At 39.8% G+C, this 25,342-nt stretch overlaps 2 protein-coding genes across 3 annotated transcripts in view; one reads left to right on the top strand and one right to left on the bottom strand.

Moving 5' to 3' along the window:
- Nucleotides 1-1,876, top strand: part of LOC106813237 (hemoglobin subunit mu-like) — a 6,246-nt gene extending 4,370 nt beyond the window's left edge. Inside the window, exons 2-3 of one of the 2 annotated variants that reach the window (XM_014817336.1) lie at nt 126-516; nt 1,864-1,876. In XM_014817336.1, coding sequence (XP_014672822.1) covers nt 126-486 — 361 coding nt within the window. In that variant the 3' untranslated portion in view covers nt 487-516; nt 1,864-1,876. Of the gene's footprint in view, nt 1-125; nt 756-1,863 lie in introns of those variants that run through there. The other variant, XM_014817330.1, reaches the window with a different exon arrangement.
- A 5,416-nt stretch (nt 1,877-7,292) lies between these two features.
- On the bottom strand, nt 7,293-24,978 carry LOC106813489 (transient receptor potential cation channel subfamily A member 1 homolog). The gene is made up of 25 exons (XM_014817635.1): nt 24,664-24,978; nt 24,016-24,148; nt 23,729-23,894; nt 23,192-23,307; nt 22,724-22,846; nt 20,514-20,636; nt 19,874-19,990; nt 19,353-19,571; nt 18,994-19,087; nt 17,767-17,962; nt 17,193-17,376; nt 16,710-16,906; nt 16,256-16,402; nt 15,523-15,634; nt 14,897-15,155; nt 14,083-14,236; nt 12,844-12,949; nt 12,239-12,417; nt 11,394-11,538; nt 10,827-10,958; nt 10,256-10,456; nt 9,817-10,002; nt 9,543-9,664; nt 8,669-8,789; nt 7,293-8,403 (listed from the first exon to the last, which is right to left on the bottom strand). The coding sequence occupies exons 1-25, from the start codon at nt 24,669-24,671 to the stop codon at nt 8,224-8,226; spliced, it is 3,720 nt and encodes a 1,239-aa protein (XP_014673121.1). The 5' UTR covers nt 24,672-24,978; the 3' UTR covers nt 7,293-8,223.
- Nucleotides 24,979-25,342: the final 364 nt, after the last annotated feature.

Here is a 25,342-nt window from a genome sequence, read left to right as displayed (position 1 = left end):
CACGCAATAATTACGTCAGTTTTATTTATTCATGCATTTATATATATATTTATTTACTTATTTATTTATTTGTTTATTTATTTATTTATTCTGAATTCAACTAGTTGTTCTCTCGCAATGCTCAGGTTTATGCAGGCGGTCGGTGCGGCGGTGGACCACCTCGACAATCTACAGCTGGAGTTGGAACCGCTGCTGTGTACACTGGGAAAAACGCACACGAACTACAAAGACCTAGGTTTCGCACCGGACTTCTTCGACGAATTCACGGCGGCCATTATACAGACGTGGCAGAGGAAACTCGGCAAGCGATTCGCAGCGGACGTTTGCGCCGCCTGGTTGAACATGCTGTCGTTTGTAGCGGCGTGTATGAAGTGTGGCTATAGAAAGACAGCGACGACGATTGGGTATGAAAACTGTCATGAGAATGTGCAACTGAATAGCAAGCAGGTCTTTAATGCCGGTATGGTAAATCTCGGTCGCACATGAATAGAGATAGATAGACGAGTAGCCTGTTAAGTATTATTAGCTCTTGATTATATTGCCAAATGCACGCATTTCAATCAGCTACGCCAAAAGCTCACATTAATAACTAACTTATGGACCGAAAACCCATATATCCCCATCTGCGTAGGGGAGATTCTATGGAACAGATTCTGTGCCGCAATTATACGCGTCTCTACGGCATCATATAATGATTCCGCATTAGCTGCACATGCGAAACACATTAATGAACCACCAATCTATGCCTCGTATTGATAGTTATTATAATTATGGCGCTGCAAAACTCGCAATAGAGCTATAGTGCTATATATAGGCGGATTACTTAGAGACCATGAGTTCGTATATCTCTCTGGAGAGGGATAGATGGTGACGAGTTTTGATCATCTATTCTGGTATACTAATTAATACTGAGCACACTGTATGAATGTGAACGCTCTAAAAACGATCTTAGAATGTTGGAAATGACAAAATTTTGCCGTTAAAATAACAAGGTTTTCAGCAGGGAGGCTCCTTGGTCCAACGAATCTATTCTCCTCGGTGCGTGAATCTAATACTAACGCCTACGCGCTTACTCACCTACACGACTACACGCATATAATACTCGCCTACATACATAATACTCGCCTACATTTTTCAGACGAATTTCACTAGAATTTTCAGACAAGGGGGTCGTGGGATTAGTGTTAAATATTTTAGTATAAATAGCTTCAGATGTATCAGCAGACATATCTGCGGTTATCTAACTCCTGGTAGTGTTGTATTCTAGAATAGTTCTAGCATAGTTTTCCTGACCCATCAGGAGATAAATGATTACCTGTCATTATAGTATGCATAATGATGGATCAACATGTCCCACCTATGTTCAATCTTCAATTGAAGAGCCGCTCTACCAGTCTCAATCCCTATAGTTCTGGAGGCCGTTGCCAGAAACAAAATTAGCATTAACATTGAAATTAAAACATTACATTAAACATCAAAACATTAACCATTAAAAGTAGCTAACGATGTTTCTGACAACGGCCCCCTGGTTTCGTAATTATCATATCGCTATGAGAAACAGCTCCCGTTATATCTGTTAGTTCTAGAAAGTTATAGGAAATGTGCGAATGGCTACTCCGATCACCAACACAGCTCGCAATGATACCTTCCGTTAAGGAAGTCATTCAATCCCAAAGTTCAAGCGCCTTAACACCGAGTTCCGTTGCCGAGTAAATTACTGTTTAACGACAGGAACTCATCACTCACCAGCGAGTGGCGAGTACGGTGAACTTTCTGTCAATATATTAAGTAGGCATACGCATTATAGTATATTATATAGTAAGACATATACATTATACATATACATTATATATATATCAGAAGTAGATAATAGAAGATTCCCTATTATCTACTTCTGATATATTGCTGCGTTCACACGAGGAGTTTAGTTGCGTTCACACGCTAAAATATACGCGGCTTGCTTAGCCGCGATTGCTCCGGCTTGCTTAGCGCGGAATCATATTCCGCGCCAACTAAGCCGCGTATATTCGGCACCACGCTGGGCGCGTATTGATTGTCGTGTGAAACTAGACTGTTACCCGTTCGCTGCACGACGTTAGGGTAGCGTGTGGAACTGTCGACCGGGTACCAGTCTATATTATACCTAGCTAGCTAAGCCTAAAATCTCGTGTAGCTCGTGTGAACGCATTTTATCCCGAACTTAGCACCAACTAAGTACGGTACCAGCTAAGCCGTGTATACGTGTGAACGCAGCTATATATATATATATATATATATATATATATATATATATATATATATATATGGCCCTATATTATATATAACGCACCGTACAGCAGGTTGCGGTAAACAGCTTACATAATCAGGTTGCCACTTTTAGAGATTCCTATATTATTATTATTATTATTAAATCTTTATTACATGAATTCAGATACAAATACATGTACTGACGACAATTTTTTAATGGAGAAAAAATCTGATAAAAGCAATAGTGTTGAGTAGTTAAAATGATAAAATTTCTGACGGATACAGTACAATTACAATGCTATACCACATGAAAAAAAAAAAAAAACTTCAGCATATTCTGTACTAGTAAAGTGATTAAGACAACATGAAGAAAACATAGATACCAGAAAAAAACTTCAGCAGTCTATACAAGTATAGTGATTAAGGTACACTTTAACATCATTTTGGCACTCATACGTACACCATTATATACATATTACCAAGAGTGCATAATAGAGCATATATCTCTATTATGCACTCTTGATATTACACAAACATACGCACACATACACACACTTATATTTATATAAATATGGACATACTGATAAATGAAATAGTGTTGAGCAGTTAAAGTGATAGATTTTCTGAGTGATACAGTACAAAACAGTGCATACAACATCAAAAAAAAATAAAAACTAGAAAAAAAGCTTCAGCAATGTCTGTACAAGTAAAGTAATTAAGGTACACTTTAACATCTTTTGATAATCATATACGTACACCATTATATACATATGACATACATTACATATTCCATACATATACGCGCACACACACACACACGCACACTTACATTTAAATAAATATAAACACACTGATAAATGCAAGTGTTGAGTAGTTAAAATGATAAATTTTTTGAGTGATACAGTACAAAACAGTGCGTACAACATGAAGAAAAAATAGAAACCAGGAAAAAAACTTCAGCAAAGTCTGTACAAGTAAAGTGAAAGACAACATGAAGAAAAAATTGATACCAGAAAAAAACTTCAGTAAAGTCTTTACAAGCAAAGTGATTAAGGTACCATATCGACACTCATACGTACACCATTACATACATTACTTATTACATATACGCACACAGACACACACATTTATATAAATATAGACACATATTCATTCAGAATGCAACATTGTTCTCCTATCTGCTATATGTTGTTAAAATTGTATTTTTTAACATTTTCTTAAATGGGCGAAGTGAAGGCTTTCTTTTTGTGTCTATTGGTAGTTTATTCCATTGGTTTATTGCCTCCTTAGTGAGTGAGTTGTGTCCATACATATTACTTGTTGTTATTTGTTTTAATTTAAGTGTCCTTGAATTTAATGTAATATTTGTCAGGTAAGATAAGGGATTATTTCTAAGTGGTTTGTTTAGATGGTGGATGTATTTGTATATAAATATAAGTATGTGGTATTTAATTAGGTATTCGATTGGAGGTACTTTTAGTTCCTCTCTAGTTCTAGTAGCTGCTCCTGTCTGTCTCTGTGATGTAGCGTTTTTGTGGGAATAACCTGTTATAATATGCGTAGAGCATAATTCTGTAGTGTGTTTAGTCTATCTAAAGCTGATTTGGGGAGATTTATAAACAGAGTATTTCCACATATGAGATGCGACAGGCAGAGTGACGAGTATATTTGCAGCTATATGTTTGTGTGTAGTTGACCCCGTATCTGTCTGAGGAAGCTAATACTTGTACTCATCTTGTCTACTATGTAGTCAGTATGCAGGGGCGTGTACAGGGGGGAACGCAGAAAACGCATCTAAGGGGGTCTAATTTCAAAATTTTTCTGGGGGAGGGCCCTCCGGACCACCCCTTCGCGTGCTTGCAAGTTTGGGTTACGGTTAGACCCCCACCCCCTGGTACAAATCCTGTACACGCCCCTGGTATGGTCATTCCACGTTAAATGCTGATCTATATACATACCTAACGATTTTTACTGTTCTCGATTGTGGTATCGAGTTGTTACTTATTTCCAACTCAATTTTGTTAGTGTCCACAATTTTATTACTGTTGGGGCAAAATAGCATGAATTCTGTTTTGTCTGGGTTCATTTGTAAATTATGGTAATCGAATACCTGTTTTCCACATTTATTTGCAGTGTATTAACAGCTTCATTTGGATCTGAATTTGTAGCATATATACATGTATCGTCAGCATATTGTGTCAGTTCACATTTTTCGAGTATGTTTGGTATATTGTTGATGTATATGCAGAATAGTAACGGTCCCAGTAATGTACCTTGCGGGACTCCTCTAACAATAGCCCCCCATTCTGATGTGGTGTTGTTAATTTGCACTCTCTGTTTTCTGTCTGTTAAGTATTTATCAATCAGTGTTGTAGAGTATGTGTCAAATCCTATTTCTTTTAGTTTTTGAAGCAATGTTTTGTGGGATAAATATATCACACTACAGAGCCTACAACGTGCCGAGTGCATAGAAATGAACTAAGCTGTGCTATTTGTGGCGATTTTATCTAGAGGGCATATACATGCTCATACACTCATTTGGTTCTGTCAGTAAATATTTATAATATGTATATTATTAATTAACAACTTATTATATTATTAAATAAACAGCGAAATAAAAACTATGAAACAAGTTGTGGTTTTCTGTTTATGATTAAACTGTTTTGTTCTACATGCTGTTTGCCATTCCATTCGACATGAACAAACACTCGTGATGCAAGCACTTCACATAAGAACCGCTATCCCGCCCAATTCACTAATATCCGTACAAGAATGATATCCCCTAAACCTTTCAATGTTTAACTAGTTCAAACATATTTTAACAGGTACAAGTTCGGTGGATATATCTATCTATCTATCTATATATATATCTATATATATATATATAGGTAATGATACTATTAAAGAAACCAATTGTTTTTGTATTACATCCTATAAAATGATGCATAGTTAAGCTGCTTATTAAACGTTGCGATAGCGACAGCGTAATTAACGTCTACTTCGCGTGGCTCTGTGTGTGGATGTGGTGGATTCTAGTAACCGTGTTGTCAAATGTAGTTCACATAAATGACGAAACAGTGGCGATGCACATGGAGATGGTAATCAGGACCTTCTCAAAAGATGTTCGTTGGATCGTTTTGAAAGTTGCACGAGATGGCGCGTAACAGTTTAAAGTGTCTTCAGATTAAGATGGACTCCATCATACGTAGTATGCCTGTAGCAAACTTCTGCAAAGGACAGAATAGGTAAGATCACATTTACTACGCAAGGCCTACAGGCTGCAAATAGAGAGCGCACTGCACACGACCAATTAACGCTAGGCAAAAACTGTCAACACTGTCATCATTGCCTAGCAGCAGGCACTGGCAGTGGCAATACGTTACATTTAACATATGCATACGATGCCATATAATTATACGATTTAAGGAGCATAAACCTTCTTTAACCAAAATTTAGCTTTGAATTTTCACTGTCATTGTAGACTCTACTCCAGGCATGTATGACTTCTATAGCCAAACCGGCAGTCAATTCTTTCTAACAGCAGTCACAATCATGTTTAACCATTCTTGAGATGTCAAAAGGTTATCAGACACTTACTCTTCGCATAGTCAGCAGAAGTGAATTTCATGGTCCTGGCGGCGTGTTCATAAGCCATTAAATGCTAGTCAACGCCTGAAACAAAAAGTTTTTCAATCGCTCCGTAGACCATGTCTCAGAATATGTTCTAAAATCTGCCTGTGCCCATTGGACCTATTGACCTAGTGACTCCAATTTCGGACACAGTGATGCTTTACCTACCATGATGCTTATCACGATATCACGAGCCTAGGGCGAGCCGTTTAGATTTGTGCGCAATTCTTGCATTTCCTCCTATTACCTTAAGTTAAGGAGTGAATGTTCCCCCTTCTTTTACACCTCTTGAGCTTTGACTTTGACCCCCAGCTTCGACATCCCAACTCGTTTTGACGAATCCCGCCCAATGTGCGTATATCGTGACCGTACGTCGAGCGGTTAAGATTTGTGCCCAACTGTTGACGGACGGACGCCCGGAGAAACGGAGAACGGACGATCATGCGAATTCTAAAGCTGCATCTGACTATGTCAGATGAGCTAAAAATGAGATATAATTTTAAGTAATCGAAATCTGTGTCACAAATACTATATCGAGTAGAATACGCAATCAATACATTATTTAATAAAATTGATGATGTAGGATACAATTATGATATTTCTAAAGTATGCATAAAGAAAATGTCGTTGCTAGTCGTAGGGTTCAATGATGAAGCCTGTTAATTGTAAATTCAACTCTCGAATTATTAACAGAATATATATAAACACGTTTCCCTACAGATAGAAATAGATTGCACTTGTCACATTATGACACATTCTCGATCGAAATCCGAACATATAATACTACTCGAAAATACATCTGGTCCTTTAAATTAGTTACTATTCATTTTCCAGTTCTGGCTAAGATCCTGATACTTACTGGTCCATTTCGTTGCATGTATTTGATTAATAATTATAATAAAATAAAACTTTTCTGCTGCCACTGATAATAGATCAAATGAACGCAGCCTATGAGCACTACGCAGGTCGGTTTGCGAACTTGGTAAAGGTAAATTTATGAGATCCAGTGAAATTATTGGTGCAATTATGATGCTTTTCAATATAATCCCTAACACAATTTATCTGTATAGAGTAACAGGGATAACAGAGATTATTTGACCTGAGACTAGATTATTGCCCACGATTTATGGTTCATTTCAGACGAGCAGTGGGAAAACCACCTTGTGTTAGTCCGCTCTCAAATCCTAATACAGCATTAAGTTCACAACATTTACTGCAGAGTACGACGTTTCAACAAGGTGCACACACGTGTTCCACGTGTGCACACACGCAAACTCGCACGAACACGCGCACGCGCGCACGCACCGCGCGCGCGCCACGCACGCACGCCACACACACACACACGCATACACACACACACACACACACGCACGCACGCACGCGCACGCGCACGCGCACGCGCACGCACACGCACACGCAGACGCACACGCACACACACACACACGCACACACGCACACACAATAGTGTCTGCTAACACGTGTACATGCACCCACTCATTAGTACATGATAAACATTGATATGCACGGCAATCTACATAGATTATTTTATGGGCAGATTATTAATTATTTCAAGAGCGTATAAAGAAGGCCTTCTTATACGAGAAAAAGATATAAGTATAAAGAAGAACCTTCTTAATACGCTTTTGATTATATACGTAACAGATATGTTATTAATGGTCTACACAGGTTTGAATTTTAATTGATTGCGGTAAGATAAACGCCCACTTGGGGTTAAGCTCAAATTTAGTTCACCATGCACAGCAAATAAAGCAACCAAGGCATTTGCTATCAGCATCGTAGTGAAATTTCTTCCCTGGTGGTAAAATTATTCAGTGGCCAATTTTTTGAACAACTTCGCACATCGTGCAATAATTAATGGACACGTGCAATTCAAACCCGTATTTCAAAATTAGTTCTATGATGAAGACGCGGTTATCAATCATTTAAAGTTTCGTCATCGTCCAACAAATGTAACCCCTATTAAAACCCATATGTCAATATATGTGAATTTGACTTGCACACTAACGTCCACCAAGAATACCTAAATCGTTATTGATTTGATTTTAGTTTATATAAGTACCAACATCTATATATATATAACATGGATAGAAACGGATGCCAAATATTTTTCATGAAATCACGCCATCCACAATCATAGCAGTTGCCAACATCTACATTTATTAAATGACTAGGAATGGATGGCAGATATTTCTTATGATATCCGGCCATCCACAGACATGTCGTCATTTGTACGTGACTACGAAAACGCACTCACTCGCTGGCCGTGACGAATACACGAACGGCCATTTTGTGTTTCCGGCTTCCCGCACGCCTACGACGACGCGGCTACTCAAATTGCTCGTTTTTATCCTCGGTCTCCCACGGTATGTTCTGGGCGCGAGCGATGTTAGTGAGCAGGCTCATGACGCGTGCATTCTGGCGAGTTACGTGCGTCATGCGAGACTGCAGGACGTCGATGCTACGCTGCAACTCGTCGTGGTTAGCTTGTAGGGACTGTAGCTCTTTCTGAAATCGGTGAGAGATAGAGTTAGTAAAAGGTCATCAGGTGATCGATCCCCAGAATTACAACGAACCTGTGTTTTGGTTGCAGTATTTTATTCTTACTAAACGTACTCGTTTCATTTCACAATGTTGTACGCACAAGGGCGTATGCATTTGAACACTTGTGTCATAATACTATGACGTCTACGAGAAAATACACTATTAAAAGCAACACCGGTTGTATGCCACCTGCTTGTATATAGTAAACGTATGTATAACCAACAGTTACCTGATCACCCTCGAGCAAAGTCGCAAAAGACTCCTTGTCTGTTGTGCTTTTATAGAAGATCCGCGTCCACTTATGAGTCTTATAGAGGTTCGGAGAGACTGCTATTTCTTTAACTATGAACCTATTAATGTAGAAGTAATTACAAATATAAATAACAGTTAATTTTTTTTACTCAACCGTGCTGGTTTGAAACGTACCGCTGACAAGCTATTGACCACCACACCATCTGGTGGTCAAAACTGATTAACATCAGTTTGCTTTGAGAAATCTTCCTGACAGGAGGTGAAACGTCAGCGGTACGTTTCAAATTTGCACGGTTGAGTAAAAATTAACTTTGTTATTTATATTATTCTACCAACCGAATGAACTTATTTAATGAGTAATTATAAACGCCAGGCCAAATACAAAACGATGGTGAATCAGAAGATACCATTTTTAAACGTTCCATAAAAATATAAATCATTAAACGTTTCAACTATGTATACGAAAAATGTAAGCATGTAATTTTTGTATTTCTTCACATTAATGAGAACACAGACAATGAGACCAAAGCTGACAATATCAATAATGGCAATGTGAAAACATAAAATTTTTTACATGGCTGCAAAAAAACATCACAGCGTAACTAGTACAGAGTAGGTACAGATCATGCCACAATTTTGGAAAAAAGCAGGTTTTGATAGGTGCTATTTTTACGGAGGAGAGGAAGAGAGAGAACACGTGCTTTTTTGAAAATTCCTATTACGAAAATGGTAACAGATAATCAGTTTTATTAATAGGAGTGAGACTGGTCAAAGTAAAAATTCATCTCAGTACATAGTAAATTCACTGTTAGCGCATGCACTTGGTCGGTTAGTCGGCCAATGGCACATACTTTTTGCGCAGCCAATGTGGAAGCAGATTTTCGACACCGAGCGTGAGTTCCACCTGCATGGCAAGACGACGCAGTACTGCATTGTTCTGCACCTCCTTGATGTCATCGACTGCCAGACCGACCTGACGTAACGACAAAATCGATTAAGTTCGTTCGTGGTTCGATCAAACTTCCCGAGTAGGGGTGATTCCCGCTTACAAGTACCCTGGATTAATTTAGCATATATGGGAACTATATATGCAGGGGTCCCAAACTAGGATTGCACACTACCTACCAGTAAGTTCATGATCAGAATCGTCATGATCATGATGAAGATGACGAAGATGACATAGGTGATCTCGTAGTGCACTATCTGCCCCTCGTCCGTCGACCCAGAGTTGAACAAGGCGTCGTACTCAAATTCGCCGATCATCATGATGGTTGTTTTCAGTATTGAATTCCACGGGTCGCGGAAAGGAAGCTAGGCAAAAGTACGAAACGGGCCTCGATAAGCTTTCCCGACAAAATGAATTTTAAAATAGAGGAGTTGGACAAAAGAAGTAAACGACAATAGGAGTTAGTTTGCAATGTTGATGTCTACTAAGTGTAATACAAAATCAAAAAGTGAAAAGGAAAAAGTGGCGACTTTGAAGATTGCTAGTGTATTGCATGCGGTGCACTGCTGCACTGCTTGCTTTTTTTGCAGAGGATACGACTGAATGTTGTGGACCTACCTGGTTCTGTAGAAGCACATAGAAGGCCAGGGCAAAGGCGACGATGAAAAGAAAGAAGACGACGAAGAAGTGGCAAAATGTGGAGAAGATCCATGTGAACATAACGACATAAATTCCAAACTGAGGCACTTTCTGTATGAAAAGGATCAGGTCAATCCAAGCCAGAAAGATAGCAATAGCTCCTAGCTGCCACTGCCAGTCCTGCAATGTAACATTCCAATGTAATTAAGACCCATGGCATGGCCATCTACACATTAAAATATAGCATAAGGCTAATTTGATCAGTGGGCCTGAATATTTCTCATGACCAATTGTTATAAATCAACTCATAAAAATACAACGAAGGAACCCCGTGTGGTAGGACTTGTTAGGTTGTGTTAGGAACAGTCTCCATCTTTATCCTCTCTCGAGCACTCTCACATCACAACAATAGGTGGCGTTAGCTACCACGTATTGTTACAAGTGTAGATCTTATTCTGCCTTCTTAGACGTTGCACGTGCCCCTTCATGTGTATCGTCTCCTTAAATAAAGCTCCCTGTACATAGCTCCTGTAGTTCTTATTGCACATACCTCTCTTATTCCTGTTTGCTTTGAACAGTTTGTGAAGTCTATAACGAGTAACAGAGCTGAGATGAAAGATCCCCACTCAACTAGATTCTCCAACGCAATGTACCTCTTTCGAAAAGCACAGATCTGAAACACCTATTACGAAAATGAAGCGAAAATTATGCAACTGCCATGATACACCTACTGCACATTGACTGCGTGATTTTCACAGGACTTCATGACTATTCTGTCATTTGCATCTCCTCTCTGCTCGATATTTCTTATATGATAGAAACAATAATTTTATAATTAAACAGTTACAATTACACTTTTTCAAAAATTGTTGATGAGACAATCATTATATCACAGAAAGTTATTTATATGTCATGTTTTATTTGATATTCTAAATTTATTCTACATAATTGTCTACAAGTAAAATGTGACAAATAGCTTGATAGATCATTCTACAACCTATATGATGGAGGGCTCCATTGTCCGACCACCATAGGCACGTTCAAGTTTTAAAAGGAAAAGAAAACCAACTGAAGTATAGCAAGATGTAGCCTTATGATCCTACTAGGATTCACATACCTCCTTAAGAACAAACACTGCAGCCAGTATCATGATGGCCACCTTGGCTACATTCTCAAACATAGAACTCCTTGGTGGTGAATCTATCCCATCCAAGTTTGTGCAGTTGAATTTTGTTTGGTTGTCAGCTGAGTTTGCCAGCATTCTGCAGGCAGGGGAGTGGCATGAATTAGAATTATAAACATTAAAATATAGAAGGTCTAGTAGATATGTGCTAGACAGAATAGTTTTATCAAACTATACGTGAAAACTACCTATGACACTAAATAAGCAGATATCCTATAAATAGCCACATAATTATACAAGAGTGACATAGCCAAAATCAATATTATATATATATATATATATATACAGGGGTAGAAATTAACTTTTGAACAAGGGAGTCCAACGGACTCCCTACCCTCAAAAAGAGGGAGTCCGCAGCAAAATGAGCTAGTCCGCAGTCTGTGGTTCAAAATTAAAGATATTAATACGCATGTGGTTATTTTTAAGATTCATGCAGTTGCACGTCTGCCAAATTTTCTTTGGGCATTAGCTGAAAAAATACAGTAATTCCGCGAGGCCGTGCTCCGGAACGAACTAGTTAGTATGGCAAAATTTTGAGGGAGTCACACGGACTCCTGCATATGTCAAATCAGGGAGTCCGACAGTAAATCAGGGAGTATTTGACTCCGGACTCCCGTTAATTTCGCACCCTGTATATATATCTATCTCTATATATATATATATATATATATATATATATCTATATATATATATATGTATTATATAATATCATTATTGCTCGTGCATGCACTAGTAAATTTTACTATTAATTCAATAACAGCTAATAAAATATTACTCACTGCATTCTGTAGGTAAATGGTGGATCAGTGATGATCAGGTAGCTCGTCAGGAACGAAAGGTAGATGAGAAACACGAATAGGTTGCTGTAGTATAGCCAGCGCCCAAAGCGCGCCCATTTACGTTTCAGCAGCATCGTCACCAGGGGGTGACTCAGTAAGTGCTCCCTCTTTGCTTTCACCTGTCATTTACAACAGCGATGGCAAAACATCAATCATGTTGACATAACACTTAAAAATGTGCATTGTTTTGCTGTTTAATACCCCCATAAAATTGAGCACCTTCCAGTATGTGATGTGGAATAAATAGAATAGAAATTGGCAACTTCACCTTCAACATTCTGGTAAAGGTGCGCTCATTTATTGATTTGCAATTTTCATTACACCTTTTTCCCATGCACACTTGCACAACATGTATCTGTACCATAGCAGAAGGCCTCTATTCTGCTCAAATGCATCACTATAGAGATCCCTAAATTTTGAATATTTTTGCATGTTGGAAAAGGAAGAGAGTAGGGAGGGGAGGTTACCTATAATACACCAATAAAATACCAAAGAGAAACGTAAGAAACCAAAGTAATGTGAGGTACTGCATGCAATACACCTACCATTATCATCAGTGGGTGGTTGGACTTTTGCAAACTGGGCTCCTCTGTGTAAGGCGCAGCTTCTGTCGTGAGATATCCCTCATCAGTGTAGATATTTCTGTTACTTCTGAAAGTGTTAAGATATACACATAAGTCATAAATGTGTACTGTGGTTAGGGCTTCTCTTTAACGAATTTGTCCATAACATTACTTTCTAAACAACAGTAAAAAATATTATTAAAAATAATAAAGGTAAAATATGACTTGAATCCTCATCAAAATAACTACTATAAATCGAAAACAATATAAAATAATTTTATATTCCCATGTGACGCCACTGTCGCCATTCAATTTTTTTTAAACAGGCCTATAGCTGCCAAAACACTGCAAAGGTACCTTAAGGTTAAGAGAATCATAAAGTTCATTAACTATACCTTCCCTGTGCATAGTGTATCAGTAATATTTAAAGTAATTACGTCACCGTTAATAGTAAAAAAATAACAATATTTCCACTTTTCCACAAAATACAAGTAATTGTGTTCACTTTTTATGGTTAAATTGCTGCATTATACTTCTTATTTTACTATATTGTTCGATGTGAACATGCATACACTCGTGGCTCATACATAGCCCATAGCAAGCAATTAATGTTAGGAACACTAATATCAAATCGTCCAGGTTTTTTGGATTTTTAACTAGTTGAGAAACAATCTTATCAAGTAAGTATTTGACAATACGTTTATAGTCCCGTTAGTTCTTACTTTTAATGTAAAAAAATGGCAACAAAAATTTTACAAATTTTACTATAGAAAATTCGAGACTTAGTCAATTTAATCATATAATGACCCAAAAGCATTGGTCTATGCCAATCTCTGAGTTTGCTATAATTCAGAAATTGATCACACTATATTACCAGTTCATCATTCTACTACCAAACCGATGGATGAACAGTCAGCGAGCTGCTAGTAAGCTGCTAAACAAATGGTTGCAAGACTGAGAAAAAGGTCATCTACGTTATGAGGTCTAAACAGTGCAACCCACCTCCCCAAGGAATGAAGGTCATGCAGCCGTACACAATCCTTCATGTTAAGCGACACAAGAAGCCCAATGCTTGTGCTGGATTCACGTTACCTTCCTTCCGTTGTTACTCAGGTACTGAGTATCCCCAGAACCAGATAAATAATTACACATCAGTTCTACAGTTATAAACAAAACCATGTTGGATCAGCTCAGCTCTAGCGAATCAAGCAATGTACTTACGAGTGCAGACTGCCACTAGAGGGTATTGTTGGCTTTGTCCAGACACTGTAGGTGTCGTCGAGGAACTCAAAGTTCAAGGTGAGTTGGTAGTGGGGATGTTCAGAGTGAACATTGTTGGCACGGATGCACTTAGTGAACACAGCGTCTGCCACATCTGAGACAAACGTTGAACGAATAGAGATATAGCTAATGCACAACAAAGCTATACTTAACCCTAACCCTACTGCTAAAGAAGTACTTGTACTAAGAAAGAAGTACCAGTGTAGAGTGGATATGATACTATGATTTTCATACAGCTATCAGCTAAATAGTGGCTATAGGGACGTCAGATGCATGCATGTTATTGCCTGCTATAGCATGTTCTGACTGAAAGGTTCAGTAAACTTGCCAGCAGTAATACAAGATTGATTTAATATAACCAATACAATTAGCATCGATAAACATATGAAGGTGTGCTTTTGGGATACAAATGGAGATGGCCAAACTTGTGCTAACCTATATCATGAATGTCTTATTGACATTCTAAAATGTTTAATCTTATCATTTGGCTTAGGATGTCATTATGGAAACTGCAACACTAATAAATGTGACTTTCAGTCAGCCTACTCAACAATAAAATCAGCTACAAATAGTGATATACACTAATTTACTTTTAATTGGCACCCTTCTAATAGGCCGTTCCTATAGACTTCGAACACAAAGATGGTTTGGCTGAATGTGCAGCAGAAATGGCATAATCGTACTCTACATGACAACTCTGCTTACGAACACTAAGCATCACTATTATTAAGCCACACCCCTTAATTTCACGCACCAGGCATCTTCTGGATAAGTTTTCTCATGGGCGTTTGGCGACGTCCATTCGCCTTGTTCACTGTGTCGTTTCTGAGTGACTCTTCCCACGCCGCGCTTTCGATAATCGCCATGGCTACGTCTGTACGGCCGCTGTTGATGGCACGATCGAGACAGTTGAAGCCATCGCTGTCGCAGTACGCCACGCTGGCACCCCATCTCAGCAGCATCTTGACGCAAGTGACATGGCCCTTGGTGCAGGCCAGGTGTAGAGGCGTGGTCTGCACAAATTACAAAACAAAGAAAACGCGATAATCGTAAAGCTAGCTGAGTTTTTGACATCTACACGGCGAAATAAAAATCAACAAAGATTTTTCCGTAGTACAGTGTGCTGCCACTAAGTGACATTTCTTTCTAAACAATGCATTTCTATCAACATATAACATTTGGCATGCTGAGCCCAATGTGAACCAAGAATCAGCAACACATACTTAAATAAAAACGTACACATACCTTTGATATGTCGGTGGGGTCCCCCTAATAGAAACGTATACATACCTTTGATATGTCGGTGGGGTCCCCCTAATAGACACGTACACATACCTTTGATATGTCGGTGGGGTCCCCCTAATAGAAACGTATACATACCTTTGATATGTCGGTGGGGTCCACGTTACAGCCAGCTTCAAGCAGCACCTCGATGACATCCACGTGGCCATGGTAAGCAGCACAGTCAAGCGGCGCCCACAGATTGCAGTTCCTAGAGAGATGTTAACAACGAAGCAGAGAGTTTTTCAGCGGTTCGCGTTAAATACAATTTACTTGCGGTGGTGAGAGAGAGAGAGAGGGGGAGAAAGGAAGGGAGAGAGGGAAGGAGACAGGGAGGGAGGGAGAGAGGGAGGGAGGGAGAGAGGGAGGGAGGGAAGGAGGGAGTGAGGGAGAGAGGGAGAGAGGGAGAAAGGGAGAGAGGGAGGGAGGGAAGGAGGGAGTGAGGAAGAGAGGGAGGGAGGGAGAGAGACAGCCCATCCATGAATGACCAGCTAATGCACATTTACTTCTGTCCCTGACTACATATCATCCTAATAAGACAGAAGGCCATTGGTTAATTCAGGATTCTGAGGAAAGGTTCGGCTGTGTTTTGAAGGAAATTTTAAAAGAAAATATCATGTTAATAAATATATATATGAAAGAGGTAGCACACTCATAAACATATCGGAAAAAATTTCAAGGCTGTAAAACTGTCAGCAAAAAATCTTTGTTCCAATACGCCTGAAGACAAGCAAATACTAGAAGCAAAAAAGAAATTTAGGCCTTACATAGCTAGCCTCTTATACACACCAGCCTCACATATTATTTGCAGAAGATACTAGTAGTGTCATACCTTGCCTGCACGTCTGCTCCGTATCTGAGCAGCAGACGTGCGATGTTTCTGTGTCCGGCCAACGCAGCAAGGTGCAGCGGGGTGTTCGCATCCTCATCCTCATCGCTGACGATCATGTGGCTGTGCTGCAGTAGCAGCTGACACGTCCTGCGATGAAAAACAATTAAAACCATAACAACAAAAACAACAACGGCGAGAGAATTGCCGCCCTTGACGCTGCCGCCACCAGCACCACCATCGCCGCAGCCACCTTACGATCTAAACTTTTGATAATGCCGAAGCTAAGAGATCATGCAGCACGGCAGGAAAATAAACACACATGGTTATGTGTAGGCTTCGACTAATCCATAACCAGACCAATTTGTCCCACAGTACAGGCTCAGTTAATTTGCTCTGGGTGGCTAAGCTGAAATGTTTCACACATACAAATAGTCATACAGAAACATTCGCCTACTTCGTCCTGCCGTCCTGAGCTGCCAGGTGAAGTGCCGTCTTTTCCCACTCGTTCTTTTCATCAATTGTCGCGCCGTGTTTTAGAAGGAGGGCAACACAGTCGCGGAACCCATTCTGAGCCGCCATGTGGAGTGCTGTCACGCCAACACGATCACCGCAGTTTATCCTACGCCGAGACTTATAGTGGCTGAGCAGCTCCTGTGTAAAATGATGCCAATTTTATTATAAAATATTGATAAATATTTATATTGAAACTACATGCATAAAAATAATTACAAATAACAACAACAAAAAAGCGTTGCTATTTAGGTAAACGTTAGATATTTGGTTACATTTAATATTTGTAGGAAATAAAATAAACACAGCTAAAACAGGGAGGCTATAACAGTAAAACATGGAGTATACATTTGACACTGGACCCACGATAACTTTGGAAGCATGTGATGTAGATCCTGTAAGATAATCACAGTGACATTTGATTCACCTTCAGTGCTTCCAGGTGGTTTCCCTGTGCTGCCCAATAGACGGCAGACTTTTCATTTTTGTCCACAGCAGCGATGTTGGCTTTGTATTCCAGCAGTTGCTGTATGGCCTCGGTGTGGCCAAGAGAAGCAGCAGTGAGCAGCGGGGTAAAGTTGTCCGTGTTCTTGTGTTCAATTCTGGCTCCGCTGTGAACACATGTGAGGACACAGTCAGAGTCACACGTAGGACAAGGAATCGAGACAGTTTGTAAATAAATTACATATTATATGAACAATAATGGTAACAGCATACCTTACTGTCACTTATTTTGAAAACGTATCCAAATCCTGAAAAGTTGTGACAAATTAGAAGCGAGTGACTGGGTACATACACAATGAAACCTGCCATAACACGACATAGGACAAGCATTCATTCACAATAACCTTGCATCCAATTGTGATCACAGAAAAGCCTATACTGCTGCATTTGGACCTATAATATCATACATATATTGCTAAATAATGTAACACGCAGCATTCAAATTTGTGTACAATGTTAACATTACATTATTTTACGAAATGCACTAGCAGACGTACTTGGTGATAAGATAGACGACAACGTCGCCATGGTTATTGGCGGCGGCACGATGCAAGGGTGTCTCACGTGTGTCATTCATAGTGTCGATGACGGCATTGTGTTGAAGAAGCAGCTTCACAATAGGCAGGTTTCCAAAATGTGCCGCCAAGTGGAGCGGTCGATTGTAGTGGTTTCTGTGTGTATTCACGTCTGCACCTGGAAGAAAAATGTTCAGTTGAATTTGACAAGAGAAAAATTGATTCATAAGAGTACATGGAGTCTATATTAATTAAGAACACGATTGATGGTAAAAGTCTATTTCTAATTTGCTTGTTTGCAGTTCAGTGCACAGTTGGAAGAAGCATGTTTTTGTTAATGTACGTAAAAAGAGTCCATCTACATCAGAAGTAGATAATAGGGAAGGAGTGTGACTTCAATAAACAAGGGAAATTCATCATTTACTAGCCTTAGAATAACTACGATTTACTACGCATAACTCAACCAACTTGAGCTCAAATCGTACACAGTACATTCGCTTAGCATCGTGCGAAATCGTTTCCTCGTATACACCCGCAATCCGGAGATACAGACTAAAACGTACGACACGATTCTCCATTCTGTTGGCAGCAAACCGAATCCATAACCCGCCTAACTTGAAACAATAGGCAGCTATACTAACGACTCTTGCGCACTCTTGTGCCCTCGGAGATGCGGTGTGGCTCGCTGGAAGATTGGACATCGACGCAACACTCGGTGAGCTAATCTATTTACAGCTGGTATGCCCACGCACGCACGCCCACCGCAATCAGCAGCAGCTCCAGCTCCAATCTCCCAGCGAGCCACACCGCATCGCCGAGGGCACAAGAGTGTGCAAGAGTTGTTAGTAGCTGCCTATTGTTTCAAGTTAGGCGGGTTATGGATTCGGTTTGCTGCCAACAGAATGGAGAATCGTGTCGTACGTTTTAGTCTGTATCTCCGTATTGCAGGTATATATGAGGAAACGATTTCGCACGATGCTAGGCGAATGTACTGTGTACGATTTGAGCTCAAGTTGGTTGAGTTACGCGTAGTAAATCGTAGGTATTCTAAGGCTAGTAAATGACGAATTTCCCATGTTTATTGAAGTCACACTCCTTCCCTATTATCTACTTCTGATCTATATTTATCCATACCAATGCAGTACTCTGCATGTACAAAGATGGACACCCAATGCGCGTGGCACAATGCATTACTGCGCAGCACATTACCATTCTGTAATAGTATCTCGCATATGTCATAGCTCCCTCCATCAATCGCCAGGTGCAGAGCAGTGCTATCTTCAGAGTCCTGGTCAGTCACCATCTGTAAACCGTTTCAAAGCCACACACGCGCACACATAAATATCTTCAGAATTTTTATAATACAGCCATGTAGACAACTCAAGATCATATATGTGAATAAATATGATCCAAAAAGCAAATGTTATTATTACAGGCAGGCCAGACAAACAATTCAACCTTTCAAGTTAGTTGTTACATAATTGTTTCCACTATGTTATCTGGCAGTGACACATACGTTATACACACGGTGGGATAGAACATAAGCTTACAAGTAATAATAAACATACTTGTGACACAATAGCCCAACCCTCGGTATTATGTCCAGCTTCTAGCAACATCTGCATGATCAGTGTGTGACCTTCCACGGCAGCTAGATGAAGAGGTGTTCTCTTATCGAAGGTCAGAGCACGCAGCTTGGCTCCGGCACTTAGCAAGGCTTCAACGACGATGACATGATCGTACACACATGCAAGGTGCAACGCTGTGCTTTCTTGTTTGTCCACTGCCTATTATGGAGGAACACACATTATGTAAGTTCGTACACATACTGCATTTATTGGTTACCCATCCGTCCATCTAGCTGTATACACGCATGCCTGCACGGACGCACGCACGCATGCACACCAATCCCCGCGGCATTTTCCAGGAACTTAACCTCCTGCAATTCGTAAGCGATTACCGAAGCTTCATTGGCTATCAGTTACTTTAAATGCTGCACACACACGCACGCACACACGCACGCACGCACTCAATCACGCACGCACGCACGCACGCACGCACGCACACACACACACACACACACACGAACCTCAATGTCAATGTGTGCGAACTGTATCAGATCCACAGCTGCCTCTAGATTACCACGCATGGCTGCAAAATGCAGTGGTGTCGACCCGTACATGTTCTTAATGTTGACTAGAGCTCCCTACCAAAGAAAAACGCACAGACATAAAAATTAAGCATTCTACATACTGTTATGAAATTACACATCCGAGTGTAAAATTACTGAATATATATTCTATGTAAGTTTGGTATCAGCGAAGAACGCTAACAATTTCTACTCCTTTTCTCTCCCTTCTCCTCTCTGTATCTCCTTTCTTCTCCTTTCACCTCTCACTATCTATCTCAATCAGTACTGACAAATAGAAATGAAACGGAAATGGACCACAGATTTACCCTTCATCTCTCATCAAAATGAAATTATACCTTTTTACCTGAAATTCACTACCGCTATATTCTTAGCATACGAGTCCAGTATGTGTGGTTCGTTTATGACCCCACACTAACTGAGCAGAATTGTGAAATGGTGCATGCGTCAATGGGTAGAAATAGTGTTCAAAAAGACATTACAGGATAACTTGCGTTATCCTGAAAACGTCCGATTAAATCTGTTTGTTTGTAGCCAATGCAGAAACCAATCATGACAGCTGAATGAGATGTATAATCACCTTGCTAAGGAGAAACTTGATGACACTTTCTTGCTCACTGGCCCCTTCTTCTTCTTCTTCATCTTCATCTTCAGAGTTAGTAACATCAGTTGAAACAGTTGGCTGATCTTCATCTTCGCCTTGCTAGAAAAATTAGGAAAATCTCATAATTTTAATAATTTCAAAACCTTCCCATGTGTAGCAGGGGATATATGTAACCCAACACACTAGAAATTTCTCCATCCACAACTGCCTTTTTGGTCCTACAAATCACCAGTTCTTATGTGTCTGATACTCTGATAGTGATACAATAATTTCTATCACAACTTTATGAAGTATCATTTTCCATGAAGTCATGGATCTAAGATTAAGAACCTAGAATCTAAAAACCAAGATAGCTGGTACAAATTATTTCTTTGTGATTATCACTGTGGTTACTGAAATAATTTATTGGTGGCAATGTCCGGTATTCTCACAACATAGTTCCAAGAAACATGTGAGATTGTTATAGAAATCAATATTATAGTTTGGGCTAATAATCATCACATATTTTTTGTAAATATAACAACATGCATTAAGTGTTCTAACAGATATTATTACCTTTGCCACATGCACTTTACTTGCTAGTTACAAAAAAAGAAACTAGTACTTCAATCTTGACTGACTGACTTTTTAAATTTTAAATTGCACTATGAATCTGTGTACATTACATCCAACAGAGATGCAGCTTTTTAAAGCCATTATATTTTTCATAATTTCATAAAATATAACAAATCATAGATTAGCCCAAGGAGAGGCAAATGGTCAAAGGACACATGCTCTTCAGCTCATGAACACATGCTCTTCAGAAACGAAGTAAAAATTCATATAATGGGGGCTCTAATAGCAAAAGCAGTTCAGTCCTTTGTTAACAGTCAACAAATCCATGTTTAACCCTCCTCTTGAGGGTCAAAAGGTTATCCGACACTTACTCTTTGCATGTCAGCGGAAAGTACATTTCATGGTCCTTTCAATAAAGCCATAAAAATGGTAGGTCACCGCTGAAACAAAAAGGTTTTCAATCGCTCCGTCAGACCATGTCCTCAGAAAATGTCTAAAATCTGCCCTGTGCCCCATTGACCTGTGACCTCCAATTTCGGCACAGTGATGGCTTTTCCTACCATGATGCTATACACCAACTATCACGAGCCTAGGTTGAGCCGTTTAGATTTGTGCCGCAATTCTGCATTTTCTCCCTATACCTTAAGTTAAGGAGGGAATGTTCCCCCTTCTTTTACACCTCTTGACCTTTGACCTTTGAACCCCAGCTTCGACATCCCAACTCGTTTTCGGATTACCCCGCACGCCCCCAATATCGTGACCGTACGTCGAGCGGTTAAGATTTGTGCCCAACTGTTGACGGACGGACGCACGCACGCACGCACAGACAATCATGCGATTCTACAAGATGCATCTGACTATGTCAGATGAGCTAATCATAGCTGCCACATCAGTACACAATCTATTATCCGAAACCCTTGGGATCAGACACGTTTTGGAATTCTGAATTTTTCGGATTTCGGAATGGTATTACAGTTCAGATATACATACCGTATATCCTGCAACTAGCCAGTACTAAAACTCAAATTGTTTCTCACTATTACCCATAGGGGAATTTGAAGCTCTTTTGACATTTCACGTCCTCAAATTCACACACAAAAAAACATTAAAAATATCAGCGAGCAACAAAGGCATGTCTGACTGGTAGGCAGTATAGGAGCGATAAGACACAATTAATTGACTCAATAATGGGTTGAGCGTGGGTCGCGCCAGGTCGAGTTTTGGCGCCAAACGCGAGATTTGGTGTGCAAACGACCTCCACGAAAAACCTTTCGGTTTTCGGAGCTTTACGGTTTTCAGAATTTCGGATAATAAATTGTGTACCATAATTATTTCAAAACAGCGGTTGTCCACTTGTTTGCAAAACAAATTTGCCCAAAAATTTATTTGCACCGTATGTGCGAGTTTGGACGGAAACGCTTCTCTCGTTTGGATTTTATTTTGTCCCAAATAAAATCTGGGAACTGGTTACCATGGCAACAATAACCAAAACAAATGGTTGACGGCGACAGCAGGCAGCAGATGGAAGATATCAGGAATGTCATGATATATTATGACACTCCTGAAGATATCACTACAAACTCCCACAGCTTGCAGTAAGTGCTTACTTGCTGTAAGAGGGTAATACTTGCCTTTTTCTGCTCACCAACCTGTATTACATTCAGGTTAGGCACAGGTTCAATGTCCTGGGATCCTTGTTGGCTGCTATGTTGACTTGAACGCAGTGCCACAAGACTGTTAGCAAGGGCTTTTACCTTGGAAGCAGCATAGCGCAAATCAAGCCAAAATGCAACAAAAGCGCAGAATATGGAAGAGAAATGAAAAGCAGATGATAGCATCGCACCAACTTACAGTAAAGAGATGCAGAGATAAGACATAAAGATGAGTATATAATAAGAATGGCTGAACTTGGCCAAAGATAATTGAAAAGGATAGTTTCATCACTAATAGGAATTGCTTTCGTTATATTATATTACCAGTTGGGAACACCATGCTCTCAGCATGCAATCTTGAGAAGAACTTCACACCAGTAAGATTGGTTTATCTTGTTCACGTATATATGGGCTTGCATGTAATATGCAAGCCTGTTTTACTCATACCTTTGCTGCTGGTAGACGGCTGATGATGGCCGCCAGACTTTTTCTGTGGACAAGTCTATGCCGTCTGGCTGCATAATGCAGTGGGGCCAGTCCATCTGTGCCCTTGTTGTTTACATCTATATAAAACCATATGTAACTACTGCAAAGGTTGGCTATCTGACAAGTACTGCTCTTCCATTTCTGCTCCAGCAAATGTCACTGCTTCTGCTGCTGATGCTAATATTATTATTCCTACTGCTGCTGCTGATGCTATATACTGTTTCTATTTCTGCTACTAGTGTTATTGCTGTTTAGTTCTGTGATTTCATTCACATAACATCTGCAGTGCATAATAATAGAGAAATATGACACAATAAACGCAAGAAAAACTAAAGAAAATCAAGTATTAATATAAAGAACTAGTTGTCATTTATCACCTCATCATATGGTCCAATTGCATGCCAACCTACAGAATATCTGTACAGAATCTACAGAATATCTCATCTACCCTACTTGGCAACACTGCCTTGTACATAGGGACACAACTACAAACTATACCTGCGCCACTGTCTACTAGTAGTCTGGCTATGTCTATATAGTTATGCCTTGCTGCATAGTGCAGTGGTGTCATGTCATTCTCGTCATTTTTGTTGATGGCACGAGACACGTCAGGCAGCAATTCGATAAGCCTTGCCAGCTGCTGTGGATCGCCATCCCGAGCCGCCTGTAAAATAAACATGTTATTCACGTAATCCTTTAAATTAATGGCCAGGATATCCTGGTGGGACGTGGCTAACTTCACATCCTGGTGCTAACAGGATAACACATCACTGATTTTTACCTACCTGGTGAAGAGTCAAATGAACCACGTCGTGTGCAAGAACAGAGACATCGTGGTCTTCCAGTCGTTGCAGAGGTATTGCTACCACAGGCATCAATTCTGAAGTGATGCCATTAGTCTCCTCAACCACGTATTTGCTGCATAAATGCAAGTGTTGGACACTCAGACCATTCATGATAAAAACCACATGTTGAGCTATTGCTCATCTCACTCATCATTTAGTGTAAGATTTTATTGAGAAAATATTATAAACATAATTCATTGCAAATTTCGTTCTGAAGAACAACATTATGAAGTTTGCCATGTCAAATGTCAATCAAATGTCATGCCTGTAAAACAAATTTCCCCGATGTGGGGGTGAGCAGCAACATTACCCACAATGTGAAAAGCAACTCATAATAATTCGGCGCAAGAGCCAGCCCACTTTCCGCTTTCCTAGTAATTCCTACGGGTCAATATGGCGGCCGCCGATTCCGAACCCCTTATCTTATGAAGTTATCTAATAATAATATCTTATCTTATCTTATTTTATGGAATACAGGATACTATAGTATAGGTAGTACCATGCAATACCATATATATATGATATATGCCTCATTTAACGAAGCCTCATGCATCCATCAAAATTGGACAAATTTGTCAAAATACTCACTCTGTCATGTTGTTTCTAGAAATCTTAGGATATAACAAGTCTCTTCTCCATAAAACAATGCTTCTTGATATTGTTCAACATGTGTAAGACTAAGAGGTTACTCATCGGCGATTTCCGCTACTAATTCAACAGATACTGAGATAACACCTTAATGCGCACGCCCTTACGAAGTTTTAGCAGTAGTCATCCGCACTGAGTGTCATAAAAAAGACAAATCTCGCAGCTTTTTCTACCGCGGACGTAAGAAACTCTGCATTGTACCTGAAACCTGATTGTATCCAAGGATATATTATGTATGTTTACGTATCATTGATTGCTGCGATTATCTATGCTGCGAGTGAAGATAATTATTCATGTGTTTACATTACGTGCTGCCATCTAGCTTATAGACTGGCGCTCTGTCTCTACACGGTCGAGAGAGCATCATGTTAGAGCAAAAAGAGCGAATCCGTCTATCTCTATAGCCTGGTACCCGGTCCCACTCTCGGCTTAGTTACTCGATGGCTCGATAGATCTCGTTGAATCGAGGTGGGAGCGAGTACCAGTCTATCTATCTCTATAGCCACAGACGGATACAGTTACTTACCCGGTTCGTCTAAAGACCGAAGGGCACCGAAATGGAGAGACACCAAAATGCACTGAAAGTAAACAGAGTAACCACACCACATCGTTGACGTTG

Source organism: Priapulus caudatus, unplaced genomic scaffold (assembly GCF_000485595.1).
Source record: "Priapulus caudatus unplaced genomic scaffold, Priapulus_caudatus-5.0.1 Scaffold23, whole genome shotgun sequence".
Taxonomy (NCBI): domain Eukaryota; kingdom Metazoa; phylum Priapulida; class Priapulimorpha; order Priapulimorphida; family Priapulidae; genus Priapulus; species Priapulus caudatus.
This window is presented reverse-complemented; position numbering and strand designations above follow the sequence as displayed.